Source organism: Opisthorchis viverrini (assembly GCF_000715545.1).
Source record: "Opisthorchis viverrini unplaced genomic scaffold opera_v5_381, whole genome shotgun sequence".
Taxonomy (NCBI): Eukaryota; Metazoa; Platyhelminthes; class Trematoda; order Opisthorchiida; family Opisthorchiidae; genus Opisthorchis; species Opisthorchis viverrini.
Genome location: NW_008752041.1, coordinates 47796 through 66704, shown reverse-complemented (window position 1 = coordinate 66704; position 18909 = coordinate 47796). Strand labels below are relative to the sequence as shown.

The following is an 18909-nucleotide window of genomic DNA, read 5'->3' as shown; positions in this document are numbered from 1 at the left end:
TTTTTCCCCTTGGGCGAAAATTTCGACCGTTGCTGTTTGTAGCTCTTTCAGCATCCCTTTTTCGTCGACCAGCCGCTACGAAAATGGTTTCCGGACTCAAATTCGTGGACTGCGATACCCGTCTAGCAACGCTTGAACTCTTTCCTCTGAAGTATCGTCGCCTCTGAGGGGACCTATTTCTTACTTATGCCCTGTTTGAACAAAGCGTGGCCAACAGGTTGTTCACCAGTGACCATACAAACACACGGCGGGGACATGGTGAGAAGATTTTCAAGCCCAGAGCGCACACATTCATCAGACAAAATTTTTTATCATTTCGGGTAGTGGGTGTGTGGAATGACCTTCCTCCGACGGTTTTTCACGCTCCTTCTAGAACCCAGTTCAAAACACTACTAGACATTTATTTATGCGAATCCTCGCGCGGGCAAACATACTGCCCCGCGTCGGGAAGAGTGTTACACCCTTTTTTCACTTGTGCCTCTCTGGCGAACGACAGCCGCTGAACGGCAAGAACAAACTCGATCCGGGGTACTTGTGCAAAAGACTCGAACTTATGTATCAATCCGTGAATCCGCGAAAAGTCCAAAATATCCTTAAAAATATCTTACGCTCAGTAACTTTATCTGGATTTGTCACATGCAGGCCATCCGTCTTAAATTACGGGACAGCGTACAGCTTACGGAATGCATCTTGAGCGCAAATGTTGTGGCCATATTACCAATGAATTCTCTTAAATGCCCCGGTTTTCCTGGAGAGACCAACGCAGTTTGAAACTTTGATGAGAAGTTTATTGCTAGCATGTGTCTAACCCAACCACCGCACGTCACATCTTATTGATTGCCTATGAAAATAGGCAATTAGTCTCCCGCTGGGAAATGCGTGGCAAAACTTAAGACGAAGAACCGGTGAGCAGCTGAGCTGAGTTTGCAAAACTTGGATTCTGTATCAACGCAAGTCTTCTAGCTTAACCGGACCGAGCGGTGCGCGTCTTTCGAAATGTGTTATGTGTTTACGTCTACTAGATATTTCATCATACGTGGGTCATTGGACTCATACTACCCACTATCTCACACTGAGATATGGTTTGCGTGTTTGTCGACACTTATTAAATCCATGTCTTGTCGTGGATTTATCAGTTTATTGTGCACTGCATCAGTCTCGATTCGTGGTTTCGTACCCTACTTCCAAACCCGTCGTCTGGGTAACTTATAACAGAATGCATAGGACTGTTATCTTATTACTGAAATGATTTTTTCTCCGATAACGACATTTTTCTACCCCAAGGACCATGGAGTTTTCACGAATTCGTGAAGAATTCGATGAAGACTTAAATCTTCATCGATGTTGTGAGAGTGTTTAACGCGGGACTTGTTGAATCGATAAGAACTTTTCGACTCGAAGACTGATCACTTCTGACGTGCGATCTTCACAGATGCAGATGCTACGCAAAACTTTGAGTCGTTCTCCCCTCCCGCATGTTATCTCGACGGTCCGCTTACTATCAGTGGCGTTTGAAACCGCGACCAATTGTCAGACAAATATTTAGGTGATCCGTTAATTAACACACCAGGTATAAGAAGGTTTGATAGGGGTGTAATTTGCTGAAGACGTCTAAGAGAACATTGTTTGCTTCTCAGGTTAACCTGAGGAGTCTGCATAAGCCAGATTTCAAGGGGGCGGAATCGTCATTTTAACCTACAGTGACCGAAGATTCAGGAAAACGGATGGTGTGGCATCACTGAGGGGTGAAGTAGTTCAAGTAGCGGGAGGCAACAGAGCGAGCAGCATTGCTGGCTCCCACATACTCTTCAATCTATCAAATGCCAGAAAAGATGCGAATACCGGACGATTTAGAAACGAAGAAACATGTTTATCCGCTTGGCATCTGAACTAAAATAGATTCTGCTGCGCTTGACAGGCCAATTCTCCTAAACCACCTGCTTATACTCTACCAGCTGTGAGAGTTTCAGGTGCTTTCCAGCCGTCAGTTTTGATCGTTCAGTCCAACAGTACCAACGGTGCCGAAGAAACATCATTAGGCCGTTAAGCAAGGCTGTTGACAAGCAAGCCCTGATCAGCTATTATTCAGTTTGCTTGACATCGTGAATCGGGAAGAGCATGGAGGGATAGGTGAGGCCCCTGTTGCAGCACCTTGTGGGTAACGCCCTATAGACCGGATTAGCATGGTTTGTGTTACAAACATATAACCGGTGCGAAAGCTGAGTAAAGTCGGCTGACTGTCGACACTAGGTAGAAGGGGTATTCGCAGGTTTCAGGAAAGAGATCGGCACGTAGCTCTCCTTAAACCTCTCCAAGAAAGCGATTCCCCACACTAGTTCATCTTCCATGTACGAAGCGCGAAAACACGAAGTTGGAACCAGTACAGAGATTGCTTGCGAGAGTGGTACTGGAAATGACAAACCCCGGCTAAATCTGTTGCTACCTACAGCTTGAATCGTCTGTCTTTTAGTACCGCGGTACTCGTTGGTACCTGGTATTTGTGTTTCTGGTTCTAACGGAGCTGCAACTTTCAGTGCTGATGTTACAGGGTTGAAAATCTTGGGGTATCTGTGCATATCATCAGTACTTTAGCTGTCTTTTAAGGCAGTAAACTTGTGGAATAGCCTCTTGAGGAGGGTTGTGACAGGATCTTCGGTTGAGGCATTTAAGCACTTAATTAACCAACACTTGTGTTTACAGTTGGAACTTGAGCTGAAAGCAGTAAGCCTCTGCCCTAGACCCCTTTCTGACGCCACTGAATAACCACTGTCTGGTCCGATGTGAGTGCAGGTTAAGGTTTACCTAGACCTATGAGTCCTTTATCCAATCAGTTCTGATCCAGAACCAAGTCAACTCATTTGAGATAAATACACCGAGAATTTAATGCATATGCAAAGTGAAATGTTGCTTACCTCGCAAGAGCCTTCAGAAGAGTTTCTGAGTCGCTTATAGTTGAGGTCAGATGTTCACTCCTTAGCTGGATCAGACGCTACTTGGAGAAACAAATCATAGATTTTCACATTGACGAAATGATGTTTGGACCTCGGATAACATCATTTGTGGTGCTCATGGTTTATTACCAGGTCCCAGCATCTCAGTTCTCCTGTCTCTTCTCTGGTGCTTTTTTGGATGGTATGGTAGCTAGACATCGAACGGTTGTTATAACTAAACGATTACTAGGTTTTCTGTCCTTCCAAGTATTTACCAACTATTTTACGCATAAACCAACCCCAGTGCAAATGTTCATGCCAATATCTGGAGAGTTATTAGCTCTCCGGGAGACCGGAGAAATCTTCACGCTGACCTAACGGTCCAAAATTGGCCGCAATCTAAACAGGTGCCATTGAAATAAAGGTGTTGCACGCTATTTCTACGTCACTAATGTCCCCGCTTGTATACTCTGGGCTAGGGCAATCAAAACCTCTTCTGAGCACGGGGGTTTGTTGTTTGCCATCCTTCACAATTTTGAGAGCGCGGTTCTGTTCCAAAAAATTCGATGACAGATCCAACAAATATCCAGACCCTCTAATCATATAAAAGAACCCAAATCAGGGCCACTAATGTAATTTACAGGAGCTCAACCGTGTTAAGCCTCAAAGTTCACCAAGCTTCAGTCATCTCATTAGAACACATTCAACGAAATTCAGCGAAATTGGTGTGCATCCTTCATGGCCTCTCCTATGGTGGGTGATTAGCCAACCTACCCTCGTTTAATTAAGTGTATGTCATACTCTGCTGGGTACTCAATAAAAGCAGGATATTCATACTTAAACGTGGCTAGAGATTGTCAGAACTACATTAGCGACGCTTCATTGAGTCTTTTTGTAGCCTTCAAAACTCTTCCGTACAGTGCGCTTCAGTCCTCTCCTGACAGGCCCTGTGTAGAGTTCAGGAAATCACACGGTCACATTTTCTCTAGGATTCAAGCACAAGCAGGACTTTTGTCAACAATAACTGTGTCATATTAATGCTCGATTTTTTTACATGGCATCTGTTGACACAAGTATTAAACAACCCTTAAGCTGCTGCAATTTGGGGTATGTAAAAAGCGCAAGCCTAATATTTCCATGATAATTCAGTGGATACTCCGATAGGTTGGCAAATTGCCCCTTTGATTATCCCTGGACTGCAGGGATCATCTCCTAATGAAGGAAGATTACTTTGGAGGCCCTATGGATTCATAGAGCTTCGCCAGTGTATAGAACTTCATGTCTTTCCCACTTCCGATCGGTATCCATCACCGCTGCATTCTGAAAGGCTTCGGGAAAAAAGTAGCAGAGATCATGGAAAGAAGGAGCAGAGATACACTGTAAGTCTGGTGGCTACAAATGGGTGTGTTAGATGCGTCTTGCTCATCCACTCTCTTACCAGCTGGGAATATCTGGCAGGAATACGTGTTTTGATGTCACTATGCCTCTCTGGGTCACGCCAACCTTTGAACAGTGTTTATAAACCGGAAGCAAATAGCGATGGTCGAAGGCACGTCATCTCTTTGGCAGAAGACTGATTAACTACAACCATTCAAACGGACATCAGAATGCAGAGTACCATTGCCAGTGAGCGCCCACATGCAGATATCAACCTATCTTGCGAGCGAATATTCTGTTTACAACAGCTGTTCGTTATACCTAAAGCCCCATAGTCTCATGGTAACCTAACAGTATACCCCATTGAGCACTGAATGAAATGACCACAGTAGCTTAGATGCATTTAAAAATTTCAATGAATGCACTAAAATTGAACGGCAATACCGCTACGATTTTCATGAGCCTTACGTCAAAGCTTTTGAGGCTGATCCGCCTCCACAAATAGACCACTATTGAGTAAGTTCTACGGACTCATCATAGAAGACCATAGTTCAGTGGTCTTACTCTGCCTCCGATTTCCGGTGATCAAACCTGTAGCAGCTGGAACCAATGTGTCTATGGTACACGATTAATAGCTGATCGGTCGACCTGAATTGGTCTTACTCTGCTCATATAGGCACCGAAATGGTGTTACAGCTGGATTATTATTATTAATTGCACAGAGAGCGAGGTAGTAACGTTGGAGCGAGTTTAGTGGGTTGATAATAAGGCAGCTTTGGATTCGAGTTACAACAGCTTTTGCGGCCAGTATGCTGTCACAAAATTCGTTGGTTCGGTTTGCTGCGACCTGGCTCTGGTCTTCAAACTGGTTAGAATGCACTGCCAGCAGGATTTGACGACGTTTCTCTGTATGGCCAAAACTAATTTACTAAGCGCTCAAAACTCCAAACCTGAGGCGGTTGCTGCATCTATGCTGGTACACCAAGTTATTAATCCACATATGGGATGCATTTTCCGGAGGTGAGCGAACCTAATATACCCATTACTTTTAAGACATAAATACGCTGTATCGTAAGATGAGTATGCCATGCAATTTCGAAGACAAATCGGTCACCTTAGATACCCTCGAAAATGGCACGTCTCATAAACGCTGAAAAGAATCTCAACGTTGTGAACATTTCTTCCAATTTTAGTATGTTCATGAACGCATTAACTATTGGTGTTGGCATATCGTTACGTATATAAGTACACCATAAATGTATACCACAAGGGAATTAGTGTCTAGTGGTGCATTCTGATCAAACTTTTGGAAGGTTGTTGGCGCAGTCACTAGACAAAAAAACGAATCATAAAACTCGGAAGTGTTTGTTGGAAGGACAAATAATAATGTTCTACTAGGACTTGTATACGGGATAAAGATTTTTCGAACAGATTGGTACCAATACCAGTATATGTTGAAAAGCCGCTGGTGGAATACTTGCACTGTCGATGACAGAAACAAATTTTTTATTCTCCTTATCCCTTGATTTATTCCTGATTTCGCCTTGGAACCCTTGAGTTTCCGTTGTTCTGTAGGGTCCTTAAGACTGCATGTGTGCATTTTTATGTCTTTTACCAAACGTGATCAATTCTCCATTCTTCTCGTTCGTCCTGCCTGATTCAACGACATTGGGATAATCCATCGGTAACAAGCACTGTGCTGTGACAGATGCATCTAGGTAGACAGGGCCCAACTCTTTTGGAATGCACTGCAATCGCTTAAAAATGACCTAAACGCGTCTTTCTACTTCCTCAATGATGGGACAATACGTGCATGACATTTCAAATCGGAAGGGCAGTCAATTTATGGGTGCCCCTGCGGGAACTCGAACCAGTGTTGTGGAAACTGAAGTCAACGATGCTATTCATTAGGCTGTTGTGGACAGATTGTTGCTTAACCCGTGGTCACAGCTTATGCTTCGGTGAATTTTGTGGGTATTCTGTAGCTGATCCACAAACGCAAACGACTCGAGTTTGTCATCTAAATTTATATTACTTGTTTTTCAATGGGTCCTTGGGGTTATTAATATTGGTAGGGTGGCCGTTTGGCTGCATCCAGCTCAAGGTAATGACCATGGAATACTAGGAAGATGCGATAAACAACTTTCCCTGATCTTCCAGGTTGGGTGATGGTACGTTTAACGACTCGTACCTATTGGGCCGGAATTTCACGGTACTTGTTGCTTAACCACTCTGCCTAGCGGCCAGACTTTTGTGATAAACCTAACCGTCCAACTGTGTAGGTATTTTTGTCCACACAACCCAGAGTCACACGATCGGAAATGGTCTCGTGCAAAATTATCCATCGTGTGATGTCTTCAACCAGCTCGCTTTGTTCCTCAAGCCTCCTCCTTCCTCTGGTCTGATAATTGTGCTCTTTCTGTTAGGTCAGGCGACCCGACCAGATAGTCAGTCAGTTTTTGTGCCAGTAAACCGTGTACCAACCTGCAGTGCCTTCAGCTGGTACAGCCTCGTTCACCAAGCCTCCATCTTTTTTTGCATTCATCTTCGACTCACAAATCATTGAGTATCTGTCAGAATCAATCCTCTAGTCTTGCTTCCACCTTTTCCACTCTGAACCAAGTAGGATTGCAGGCAGTTCTTGGTTGCTCACCAAACTCACTTGATACTGTGTATATTGGATATGATAACAAGAACTGTAGATTCAGGTACAAACTTTAAGTCAGTTACTCAATCACTCTGTTCCGTTGCAAAATTATGGTGACTCCGATGCAGAATTTACCGTACCTGCCTTCGTTCCAATTCGCCAAACAAAATGTTCATTGCCTGGTTGATCGTGGCGGTAATAATATTCGGCGTTGTAGAGTTCCTTGAGCAAGATCTGTGACGGAATTTTCACTTGTTTGCCTCTTCTACCTAAGCTTTATCACATCATAATGCTGGCACCATCAAGTGCAGTTTTTATGATGCCTTAAGCACCCTCTTACAGCGGGTTGGTAGCTCATATATTTGCTAGGGCATAAGAGGCTGAGTGGGCAGATTTGATGCTAATAAGACTACACCAAGAGTGAGCTCTATGCGGGCCGACAGATGTGAATGACTGCTTTAACTGCGTGCTGATATGAAGCGGTTTCTGACTTCCGGGACGGCCACAATGGTCTACATGGAGTGTGATTTCCCAAGCCGAAACAGCAACTAACCCAAATTGATTTCACTGTTTTCAGTTTCAGGTTACGTGGACCATCCATTGACTATCTCTTCTTTTGAACGTGCATCATCAAAGCAACGACGTCATTGTTGACGATGATTCCTCGCTGTACATATTCAGTGTTGCTTCTTTTTCTGTCCCTTAAGGCTAGAGATAAGTCAGGTACTCTAGTTAGCACCCTGGATCCTGGGGTGAAACAACTTATAAGAGGACTTCTCTGGACCTGTTACCAACTAACCAGTTGTTATGCAACTTCTCACCAGATTGTTAGCTGCCTCTCTATGCAATGCCTCAATACCGAACACAGCCTGATACAGGCCATGAACATCAAAAAGAGGAATGACCCCACCGATCCCGAGCTCAATTCAGTTTGGTAGAGTTTCAGGCGTTGTGCGAGAATAAGCATGCGTACAGACCGTGATGCACTGAAGCCTTGTAGTAGTTAATACATCTATTTTTAGCTTCAGAAGTTTGGGACTACGCATCTTTACCTAAGCGGCGTTGAACTTTCACTGTAAACACTCTAATTCTCTGTTTAAAAATGGCTTAAAGCACTTAGCATCCGTTTGGCTGACGTATTTTCCTCTCTTCTGGAGAAGTAGCCATTTTCGGATAATAGGGTCGTATACATAATAGAAAGAAGCGAACGTGGGTAACTACAAGAATATTGGCTTGACCAAGATTGTGATCAGCTTATTAATCTCATTTGTCCTTAGTCGTTTTGTGGTATGCCGTTAAGTCTTGAGCAGGGAGAAGTAAACAATGTTTCAGCCTGTCAGAGTTTACACTGACCATCTTTTCACATTCATTTGTATGTTCTGAAAGTGATATACCACCGGTGGGAGATACATACTCATGATGATTCTTATTTTTAGGGAGCAACACTTTATTGTTGAGCACACCTCGGCGGGCGATGACTCAGAATTTTGCGAATGTTGTACCATATTTATACTCTCAGGCTTGTATGTGTGCGGAAGTTCCTCACGAAAATGTTTACAGCGGTGGTATGTGATGAAGATCCTTTCTCATTCCCCTCCAGTTTTACTGCCATTTGGATTAATAAACGAATCGTGGAAGCTCTTTGGAGCCCTCGTTCTTAAATAGCTCCAGAAGCAATAATATGCGACCCGAAATTTGCGGACGCATTGTCCCTAATTTAGCCCGAGCCAACAAAAGGCTCAATACCGAACATTTAGTGGCACGAAAGACAACCTATCCCAGTCCAGTGTAGCGGGCCCTAGGACTATTCTAGGTGGTATAATTCTACGCGTCTTCCACGCTTACACCTTTTGCGTCTTCTGCTCGGCCATCTCCTCAACAAAGTCCAACACTTCTCAGACTACCAAACCCTTTACCGGCTGTACCACCAACTGTGTTCTGAAATGAGATGAACCTACCTGATGTCCACCATGTCATGTAAACATACTGGAAGTGATATTCGCACTCGAAAGTACTCGAAAGTTCTAAAGTAAGGTCATCCGCCTTAACTCAATGGATAATACCCGAGATATTGATCAGATTTTTTACTTGAACTGTCTCCCGTCTATGTGATTGTTTCATCCAGTCCTGAGAAAAGTGACAGTGCCCAAGCTTACCTTCAATCTTTGGGGGTTCCACATAATCCACGCACCAGAAGAGTGCAACAACTGAAGGATGGCTTCAGTCAAGAATCAAAACGTACAAGCAAGCGTGAAAAACTTAATGCTGAGCATGTTTTTGCCCGATAATGAACGGCCGACTTCGTGGGAGCGTAGACAAAAGGAACACGAGTTTTGAAGAAAAGCTATTATTGTTTTGCAATCATTATTTACCTTAACACTGTTTCCAGATTAATTAAACATGACGTGTAATCCATTTTCCAAAAGATTCAAAAGGTTTTCCCTATACTGTGGGAAGCAACGAGTGCACCTCAATAAGTACTCTGTAACCATCCTACGAGACCGCACGTTTCCATCACCTGTTACTCCAGTCCCTGTATACGAGATGGAGTGAATTTGTGATGGGTGCTCACAAGAAGACTGTTCGAGACAAGTGGTGTGAAGAGAGAGGAAGGGAAGGCGCAAAACTTAACGATACTTTCGAGTGGGTATTTTGAAAATCTGGTAACTGGCGCTTCTCCGTTCCGGTTTCGGGGCAGTCCTCAAAGCAGTTTCGGGATAGTAAGAAATTTTCTTTTGCGCCTCGGTGTGACAGTGTGAACAGAAAGTCTTCAACCATTTTGGAGTCAGAATGGTTTGTTCATTTGAACGCCTTTCAATGGACGTGATATGAGACTGCTTATGACGAACTGACACAAGTTAAGTGCTGTGTCGGATCCAAATACCTAACTGTCCTGCGTCCTCTTGATAGTAAGCGATATGGTAGAGTGTTTCTGCCCCTGAGTTTGCTGATTCATAACTTCTGGAAGCTGCTGTTGCTTCGGGCTCAATTCAGAGCAAATTGGACCTGAGACGAGTCCTTTTTGATGACAAGGTTACATAAGTGGGATAAACACGCAAAGCGCAATGCAGACGGCAAATGAGAGTTTATCACCTTCTTACCTGACTCCGCTAATCTTGAACTAGATCTTTTGTCACCGGTCACCAATCATAGATGTACAAATTTATTAGAGACAGAATGGTGTTGTAACGTCCATGAAATTCACATTTGGACGGTGTTCCCAGTCTGAGAAATAAGTGAACTGACAATATCGAATGGTTAGCAATACTCTGGAGCATAGATTCTTGCGTTGAGCTTTAAAAGTTGCTGCTGGTTTTCACTAGTGGTCCGGTAGGTCGGATACTTTAAAAAGTCCGTGCGGCAATTCATAGGTCTTAGCTCGCTGGAACTTACCCGTACTGCATTTGTTGCGACTGATAGAGCACATCGTTCTCTCGTTTTTCAAACCCTCGGGGTCGGCAGATTTCTGAAAATTAAATTACCTGCTATATAAACGGAAACGGAGAACTGGCTAATAGTACTGTCGGAGGGAATCTTCATGACCGTTTCAGAAACATTGTTCCGTCATCTGTACCATGCCGTTATGATCCACGCCAATGCGCGTGTAATCTGATGATTGTCTTTCACTCTATCAGTGAGACTTTACACTATGTTTTTTATACGTATTTCTACTTCTGATTAATTTGAGCTGTTCCAGTAAAAGCCGTGTATCATTCAAAACAACTTTCCCGGCGTTCCGTATTTTCAGTGCCCTATTTACAGTGCCCTTTTAAAAGTGAAACCCCCCAATTGGATTTTCTCTGAGGGCGACGCTTTGTTTCATCAGTCCTTCCCCGAGAAATAGTCCGAAAGTTCTAATGCTAGATTTTTTAGCTCGCGACTACCAAAGTACAGATCACTTAACAAGAGCGACGGACTCAATAAGAGTAGTTTTAAACCGTTCACCTTCCCATCCTAGGTTGGTGCGTGGAACTCCTTATAAGCTGACTAAAAGAGCGCACCATTTTGCGGTAAAATGAAGACTTATCGCCGTTTCAGCAGTGGACAGTCTATGCACTTAGTCGAGAACCGGCAAAACTTCGACTGCCAAAAGTTGAAGAAAATTCCAACAACCAATACAAGTGTGCTTTTTTAGCCGGGGATTGATGAAATCAAACACGAGGGGAAACTGCAACGACTAAAATCTTGGACTTCGTCAACTACCACGAAAATAAATGCATCAACCCTGACGTTAGAATACCGAAGATCTGTCCCTGGAACTCTGTAGATGCGCCAAGGATTTTGGCTACACTGCGTTCTACACTAAGTAACGAAACTCATGTAATGCAATCCTTATGTGTACAAACGTCATGTTTTCTATATGCGGCTCTCTTTTCTGCTAGAAGACGCTCGGTTGCCGCTGAAAGTACTCTCCCAAACGCTCACACGTCACCACCTAAGGATATACGGCCAGACGGAGCCACGCGAGACAAACCATACGCTGAAAAGACATCGTCTGGACGACAGGAGAACCTGAGTTTTAATGACCGTAGATGGTCATTAGCCTATTGAACGAATGGATCTGCACTGAATGCAGATAGCACGTTCTATTTATCGGCCGGAGTGTTGCTTGTAACTGCTTACAAGTCATGGAGAGGTGTTTCACCCGCTCTTGCTGCGTTCTTCATTTACTGGACACCAGTATACCAGTCTGAATGGACATCCACATCGAAATGCAGCTCACATTAATATTTTTGTTTATTTCAGGCACGATGACACGCCTCGGATTTAACTTCTCACTGCATGTTCTATGCAGAACTTTCCTGACTTTGTTATTTCTGGTCTTGGTAAGGCCTGCTATGAATCTGTTTTCTGATCAGGGTGAAAGCTGAAACAACATTTATATGCCAAGGAGTTGTTTTACCTTCGACTCATCAGCGTTGAGGTGATTTCAGAAGAAAACATCTGTGATCCTTCATTAATACCATCAAGATGTGATTTGTATCTGAAGATCTGCATTGCAAGCAGCACAGCACGGTATCGTTGACGTTTTTCTGACTAATTAGCTGGTTGGCTTCAGACATGAATGTGATATTTTGTATGCGACAACTCCAAGAACCGCGTTCGTTAATCAGAATTACATAGGGTTTGGGAGCAAAGTGGGAAGTCTTTCAAACCCAATCGTCACCATACTTCCTGAATTTCCGGTTAGTTCTTGTAAACTTACCGTTTACTATAGATCGTATTTTCAGAATGCGCTTAATTTGACGGTGGATGTTTTTGATGCGGATCCCGCCTGGATAGCTCCGGATCAGCATATTGCAACCTTGAAGCATGAGGTCTTTTCTCCCACAACACGTATTTCGGAAGTTGTTTTGGATAAATTAAACGTATCCGTTGCCAATCTGCTCGATCCACGACCAATCACCATGACAAGGAATATTCGTGGGGGACACATCCGACTACGTTTGGCCATGTGGATACAGTGTCCCGACAATTCCTATGGGCCACGATGCCAAAACCGGTGCCTTCCTGAACATTCAAGGAATGGAAGGCATTATGGTTGTGTACTTTCAGATGGTTCTCGCGTATGCATGCCAGGTATTAACTCATTAGTTTTACTTCGTCTAGACTTAGTTCCATCATGACAGGCATGGTTCGAACATGTTAATAGGATTTTTCTTCACGTCTTTTTAAGACTTGGAACAGAATTTCCAACTACTTCCTTTGAATCTTGTAATAAAGCTGTTCATTTTGGCATGTTTTTATCCCCTCAGAGACGTTTTCTTACTGCTGGAAAAGAGATGCATATACGCTAGATGCTGGCGACTTCGTCACCCAACTGTATGGTAACGAATGAATCCAACTTCATTCTTCAAAACTCTTTTTTCAAGAAGGGTCAATTATGCATCTGAAAAGCGGGTCCTGTTTAATGTTTCATCGTACAGAAGCCAGAAATATAGCTACGTAAAAAACCTAAATTTCCGGAAAAATGTTGAAGTAAAGGCATATCGTAACTTACACACCACAGTCATTCTTCTCTAGAGATACCACTTGAAGGTAATGGTGGAAAGTGTTTTGTTGAGGGGGAAGAGTTCTCCTGAGAGGCGATCCATTAATGACTACTGCAAATAAATTGCAGTAAGGGCAAATTCTTACGCTAGTGTACCAGCGTACCGCGATTTATACTTTACTTGCTCGGAGAATCCCAAAAATGAAACTAGTCACAGAGCATATACCTGTTGAATCCTCTGAAACAAACTGCACCCAAATTACCCATCGGTAGTGCCGGAAAGCGTCGAAGAGGCATTTTTGAACTCCGTTCAATTATCACATGGTCCAAATGTTCGAGAAATTTTTTTACCCCAGCACCGCCGAGAACCACAGCATTCTGTATATACATGAATGGGGTTTGGAGGAATAGGGTACTGTGCGAGACCAATGGCCACTTTACACATGTAAGAACTGAAAAGCACGGTCATACTGTACCCATTTGATATTCCGTCCTGTTGGTGACGGCGATCACTCGAGAAGCACTGTAGTGTTTTTTCATCTTTGCTGGGAATCTCCTCTCACGAGAGAGTTCCTAGCGCGGATCGTTCCGACCAGTAAGTGCTAGTCACACTGCTGTTCAGCAGCTGGAGGACAAGCGGTTAGGTGTTCAGCCATTGACCGAATGGTCGTGGTTCGAAACTCTTAGAGTTTCGTGGGATGCACACTACTGGTGATTCCGAATAAGGATCAAATAGCGGTATGGTGCTTTAGGCCCTTCAGCACAGATTGGCCTCACAAAGAAGGTGAAGTCTCAGTTGGAAATTACAAAATGCCACACCACGATCACTCACACAGTGGCTTGTTTTGGGTTGCCGAAAGATGTCCAGTGAGTTTGCAGTGATTCTTTTCCTGAAGGAATTTGGTCAAAATCAAAAGTGATTAATGGCACGAGATAACGGGTACTTCCGGGTTTTAAAGCATTTGATACGAGCTTAAATATACTGACCAAACTGCTCCTGTTCGAAAGATGAATACTCCAGAGAGGATAAATGTGAATGCAAGGTGTTTAGTCTCACTTTTGATCTGCTCTGCTCTACACGGACCGGGCTTCATTGAATTATAACTAGTAAAGTGTCAAGTCATGGGAATGAGTTCTGCCGGATCAGGCTGGAGGGTGGCATATGGGGGGGGGGGTTGGATTTAATGTAGGTGTAAGGTCATGTAGCCCGTGGAGCTTGGTTATACTAACAAGGGTTCTCATGCTGGTACCAACCCATTCATCCTCAGACATTTAACAACACAACAAACACTACCAGATCGGTCAACCAATAGCTCAATTTGAAGATGAACATTACACCTAACGAAGTAGTCCATTATTCTGCATCATAAGATACAAGGAATTATAGTTTAGTCGAACTAAAGAACAGCCACACGATCAGCAATCCTAGGGCCTTAGAAAGCCATCGGGTCACAGGGCTGAATGTGCTACCACCAGGGTTTTTCAAAGATGGTGTGAGCTTTTTGTTTCACGTTATCCACTTTGTTTAATTAAACTCGTTTGGGAAATCGTTCACGCAAACCCGGTGCCAGTCAATCATCGTGCTTTTATTCGAAATTTTCCCAAGCGATTACTTCAGTTAAAGAAATATGATCTCTACCTTTTTTGTAACGTAGTTGTTAGCTCCAGCAATACTGCAACGTCAGATGTCATCACGGAGACGCAATTCTAAAAAAATACCAGAAACAGTCTCGACCAATACATTGAGCAAATCATCACGTGACGCCAAGTAGCTCAGCAGCATCACTCATTATGCCGACTAATTGTGGTGGTTTACCTTGACTTTAAGGGGATTTCGACCAAGCGACGAGCTTGCCGTCTTTTCTTAGCTGGACTGCCTAAATGACGCTTTTCTGTCCTTATGGGCTTAGCTTGCACTGGTTACAGTCGTCAGAAAACACATCAGTTCCGTTAATCACATGATGCTCAGGCCGATTTGATTAGGTAGTTTTGAAAGCTGCAGGCATTTGGTTCGTTGCCGTTTTCTTAAGGGATATGCGGCTACTTGTAATGGGTCTCGCTTCTCTTTTTCCCTCTCGTTCTTTTCTAGAGCTCTCTTTCTTTATGACAAGCTAACAGTTGAGCACCGGTTTTCATTACTAGTGTATAGCGTTTCACGACGCCTGTACATCTGCAATTCTAAATTGTAAAACGTCAACGTTACTCCCTTTATATAACATGCTGTAAATCATGTAGGCGTATTTTCCGTTGCATACACTGACATATTTTTCTTTGTCCTCAGGTAAATGGTAAGAAATAATTTGGTTTACTAAACTGTACCGTAAAAATCGGATTACAGTTGATAGGAGTCCAGTATGACATACATTTAAGCGTCATCCTTAGTGTGCGCCGAGGAGGTCCCTCCAAATGCTAAAGCGACGTTTGCAAGCCAATTGTCAAGCCCGGCGAACTGATCAGCTGCCGCCTGATGAACAGACCGGACAAACGCATCAGAGCTACCAACAGTTGGACGTATTGCCAGCTTTTCCGATCATTAGTGGGCTAAGCTATTATGAGTTCAGAACCGACCTCGAATAACCGAGTTATTCGTGGTCCTGACGAGACGGTGATTGATGCCCTTGGTTTTGGATCAAAGTGGATCCTTACGTACAGAGCGCTAGTGAGTTCGTTTCCCTAAAGAAAAGAAATCACGAAAGATGGGCACCTAGGCTTCTTCTGAGGGGGTCTCAAAGGAGGATTCTACCCAAAATGGAGGCTGACAACTTTAAAAGAGGGCTGTGGTGCTAGATTAAGCGTTTTTCTTGACTCCTTTCTGTGGTTAGCCCTGTCGCTTTTTATGAACCTTGACTTACCGTATTTTGTAAATTTACCAAGCTGTCCAGTTGTTTGTTGGTAGCCTTAAGAGATTTTTCCCATGGAGATATTGTCCTGAAAATGAAGCCACTATATGGAAAAGCTGAAGGGCACTGTGCAGCCGTTTTATCCCTACTGGGAGTCATCAGCAGTGCTCACCTCAAGGAAATTCAGGGATTCCCGAACCCACAACCCCACGATTACCAGTAGTTTACTCGTCGGTTGAACCTCTGTCTTGACTCGAAGAGCCCGTCAGCACTTGCAACCATATGAAGTGGATCCCTTGAATAAAGGATGAGTGCTACTGTCCTGTCTAAGAGCGAGCTAATCACACTGCTGATCAGTCGCGTTCAAAACGCTCTGGGTTTTTGTGAGATTCACGCTGCTGATGGTTTTCCCTAAAGTCGTAACAGTCGTTCGACCCTTCATGGCTTTTCCGCATATATTGGCGTGGTTTAGAGAATGTAACCTCCACTGAAACTTTCAAATTATTGTTCACCTGTACCAGAGAGTGGACGTACTATCCTCGCTTCCACAAGAAGCGATTTTTCGGGTTTGTTCTACAAAACAGCTACCTTACCAGTTTTTTCGCTCAGCCAACGATTGCTTCAGTTAATGATATGAATTTCAATCAGCTTGGGCTAGTTGTTTTAACTGTTACTCCACTATCATTTAGCTTGCAACCTGTTTCATCAAAATATTCTATTCACTTCTACGTCTGACGGGTCTGATTACTCGGTTTACGTTGAATCAATAACTATTTGAGCTACTTTTTCCATTTTTATACCCATTTGATTCGTCTCCAGGATGGTACGGCCCTCAGTGCGATGAGGTGGACATATGTGATACGAGAAGACCTTGTGGACCGACAGGCATTTGTAAGAAAGTGGATGACGGCTTTCAGTGTATATGCACAAAAGAGTTCACTGGTGAGCTAGTTTTCCCCTCATAATTTTATTGCTCTTTAATTTCTTGTAGTTATGATACTAACTCTCTAGGGACCTTCAACTTATACGCTGAAAAGCTATTTAATACCGGCAGGAGTGACAAACTGAACAGCAGTGGTACTGTAGAAGAAAAATGATATACATCAATTTGCCATTGACACTTTAAAAATTACATTCGCTACATAGTTTGAGGTGAAGTCGAATTGGGCTACATACGCCACATGTCATCTACTGTGTACCGTTCCAGTATTCAGAAGGCTCCCGATTTGTGATGACAGCAGAGACCGTTGCAGTCACCCAATACAACCCGGTTCTTCAGAGACGAAGTAGTTCGATTTTGAGTTCGAGCTACCTTTGACAAACTGAAAGTTGTTCACACCCCAGATCGACGGCGAAACAACTACCAGATGGCCCGAGTCAGTTGAATAGTTCCCTGCCGAGCACAGTCGTGTGGTTCCGATAAACATGTTGACAACTTTCTCATTGTCTTTTTTGCAACACAGCGGGCCACAAGTTTTTAAAATGAAGTCCCCTCAGCAGAGAACTGACAGAACCGCTCGAAAACGTCACTAAGTTAATAGGGCGCTCTGAAAGAGTGCTCGAAAATTTCTTAAATGCAAAGGGATGTTACCGATAGCGTTACGTTCCTTTTCAATTGTTGTCAGTGTAGCTACTGACGTAAATCTGACTGTAGCAAACGTACGCAATTTTTATGGCGAGATAAATATTGCAATGGAACAGATTTTACAGGTTTCTTGTTGTAGATCTTTTGTATCTTTATTTATTTGAATAATAAGATAACTGCAGTGCGCCACCAGTTAGTTGCAAACCACAGACATCCAATCTTAGTGATGGTTGGATTTCAATCGTTACTCTTAATTAAAAAAAACGCAAACATTACCAAACTTTGACGTCTTTTACCCCAACTTATTGGCTACCGTCCAAGTCTATCACCGGGGGGAACTGATGTTTTGGACCGTCTGCTTAACATGCAAGCCTCTACAATCTAGTTGAAGCCATTGGCCATCAACTTGAATGTGTGCTCAATAGGTTGGTATGCATAAGATTCACTAAATGGGCTAACTTGTGTTATTTACCGGCGCGGAATTAATTTAACTAATAAAGTGACTTCTTATCCTTTCAAATGCCAAACTCAAGAGAAAGTGTCTTCAGCTGCCGAATGTTTTAGATATACAGTTGTTAACTGATGACCAAACAGTCATATAATCGATTCCCCACCCCCATATGATGAATCCAAAAACCTCTGTAAAATTGTTTAGCTGAGCTTTCTGATAACTAGCAGTACTTTTCCGAATACGCATTTGGTCATATGTTTAGTTCCATTTGATTTCAACCGAGTGATGATGACGAAGCACTCAAAGGTGCATGACTGGTTGCTTGCAGTGGTACCATCTGGGCCACTCCTAAAGTTCGATAAAGACCACCTTCTAGTTCATGGTTATCTCCACTGAAATTTCAGCCTTATGTTTCCGCCTTTTTCAGTATCGGAAGAGCAATGAAAAAGTTGAAAGTGTGATATTCCTTTTTTAGCACTAAGTGATAAGCTATCGGGACAAAACCCGCTATCCGATCGTGGCCAGATTNTGAAAGTGTGTATTCCTTTTTTAGCACTAAGTGATAAGCTATCGGGACAAAACTCGCTATCCGATCGTGGCCAGATTCGATAGAGTACCCTCAGTCAACGGGACTAGGGACTTAATGTGTTGTGCTTTGGTTTGTGGTATCATGTGCAAAGCAACCAACCGTTACAAAATTGTTTAAGCTTCATCCTTCGGTAACTCACGCCTTTGTGGGACTATTCCTTTCGGGGACGAGATAGCTCAAGTGGTTAGAGCGTGAGTTTACTAACCGGGAGGTCCGTGGTTCGAACGCGACTTCTGCCTCTCGAATTCCCCTGTCTAGGCTTGGGCAACCTGGCAGTATCCCAGCCTTCATGCTTCCTTTGGGTGACATGGCAGCTAGGCACCGAAAGGGGGTTGCAACTGAAAGAGTTAGTAGAGTAGTAGTACTATTCAAGAGACTTGTAGCTGAATATTCTGCCAACACCAATGGCAGGTTGCTCATCCAAAATAAACGTGGTCATCACGTAGGAAAACATACGAGCTTCAATTACCTTGGTTTGATAGGTCTGAAAAGGTGATA

At 43.4% G+C, this 18909-nt stretch overlaps 3 protein-coding genes across 3 annotated transcripts in view; 2 read left to right on the top strand and 1 right to left on the bottom strand.

The window, feature by feature from the left end:
- The window catches only part of T265_10575 (hypothetical protein), a gene marked incomplete at both ends in the record, with an annotated part of 3193 nt that extends 3026 nt beyond the window's left edge, over window positions 1–167 (top strand). Inside the window, one exon of the mRNA XM_009176985.1 lies at window positions 52–167. Coding sequence (XP_009175249.1) covers window positions 52–167 — 116 coding nt within the window. The remainder of the gene's footprint in view (window positions 1–51) is intronic.
- The window catches only part of T265_10574 (hypothetical protein), a gene marked incomplete at both ends in the record, with an annotated part of 21659 nt that extends 2939 nt beyond the window's left edge, over window positions 1–18720 (bottom strand). The window contains 3 exons of the mRNA XM_009176984.1: window positions 10348–10420; window positions 15799–15874; window positions 18617–18720. Of these exons, the coding sequence (XP_009175248.1) occupies window positions 10348–10420; window positions 15799–15874; window positions 18617–18720 (253 nt within the window). The remainder of the gene's footprint in view (window positions 1–10347; window positions 10421–15798; window positions 15875–18616) is intronic.
- T265_10571 (hypothetical protein) overlaps window positions 11690–18909 on the top strand; it is a gene marked incomplete at both ends in the record, with an annotated part of 30992 nt that continues 23772 nt past the window's right edge. The window contains 2 exons of the mRNA XM_009176982.1: window positions 11690–12534; window positions 16606–16728. Of these exons, the coding sequence (XP_009175246.1) occupies window positions 12363–12534; window positions 16606–16728 (295 nt within the window). The remainder of the gene's footprint in view (window positions 12535–16605; window positions 16729–18909) is intronic.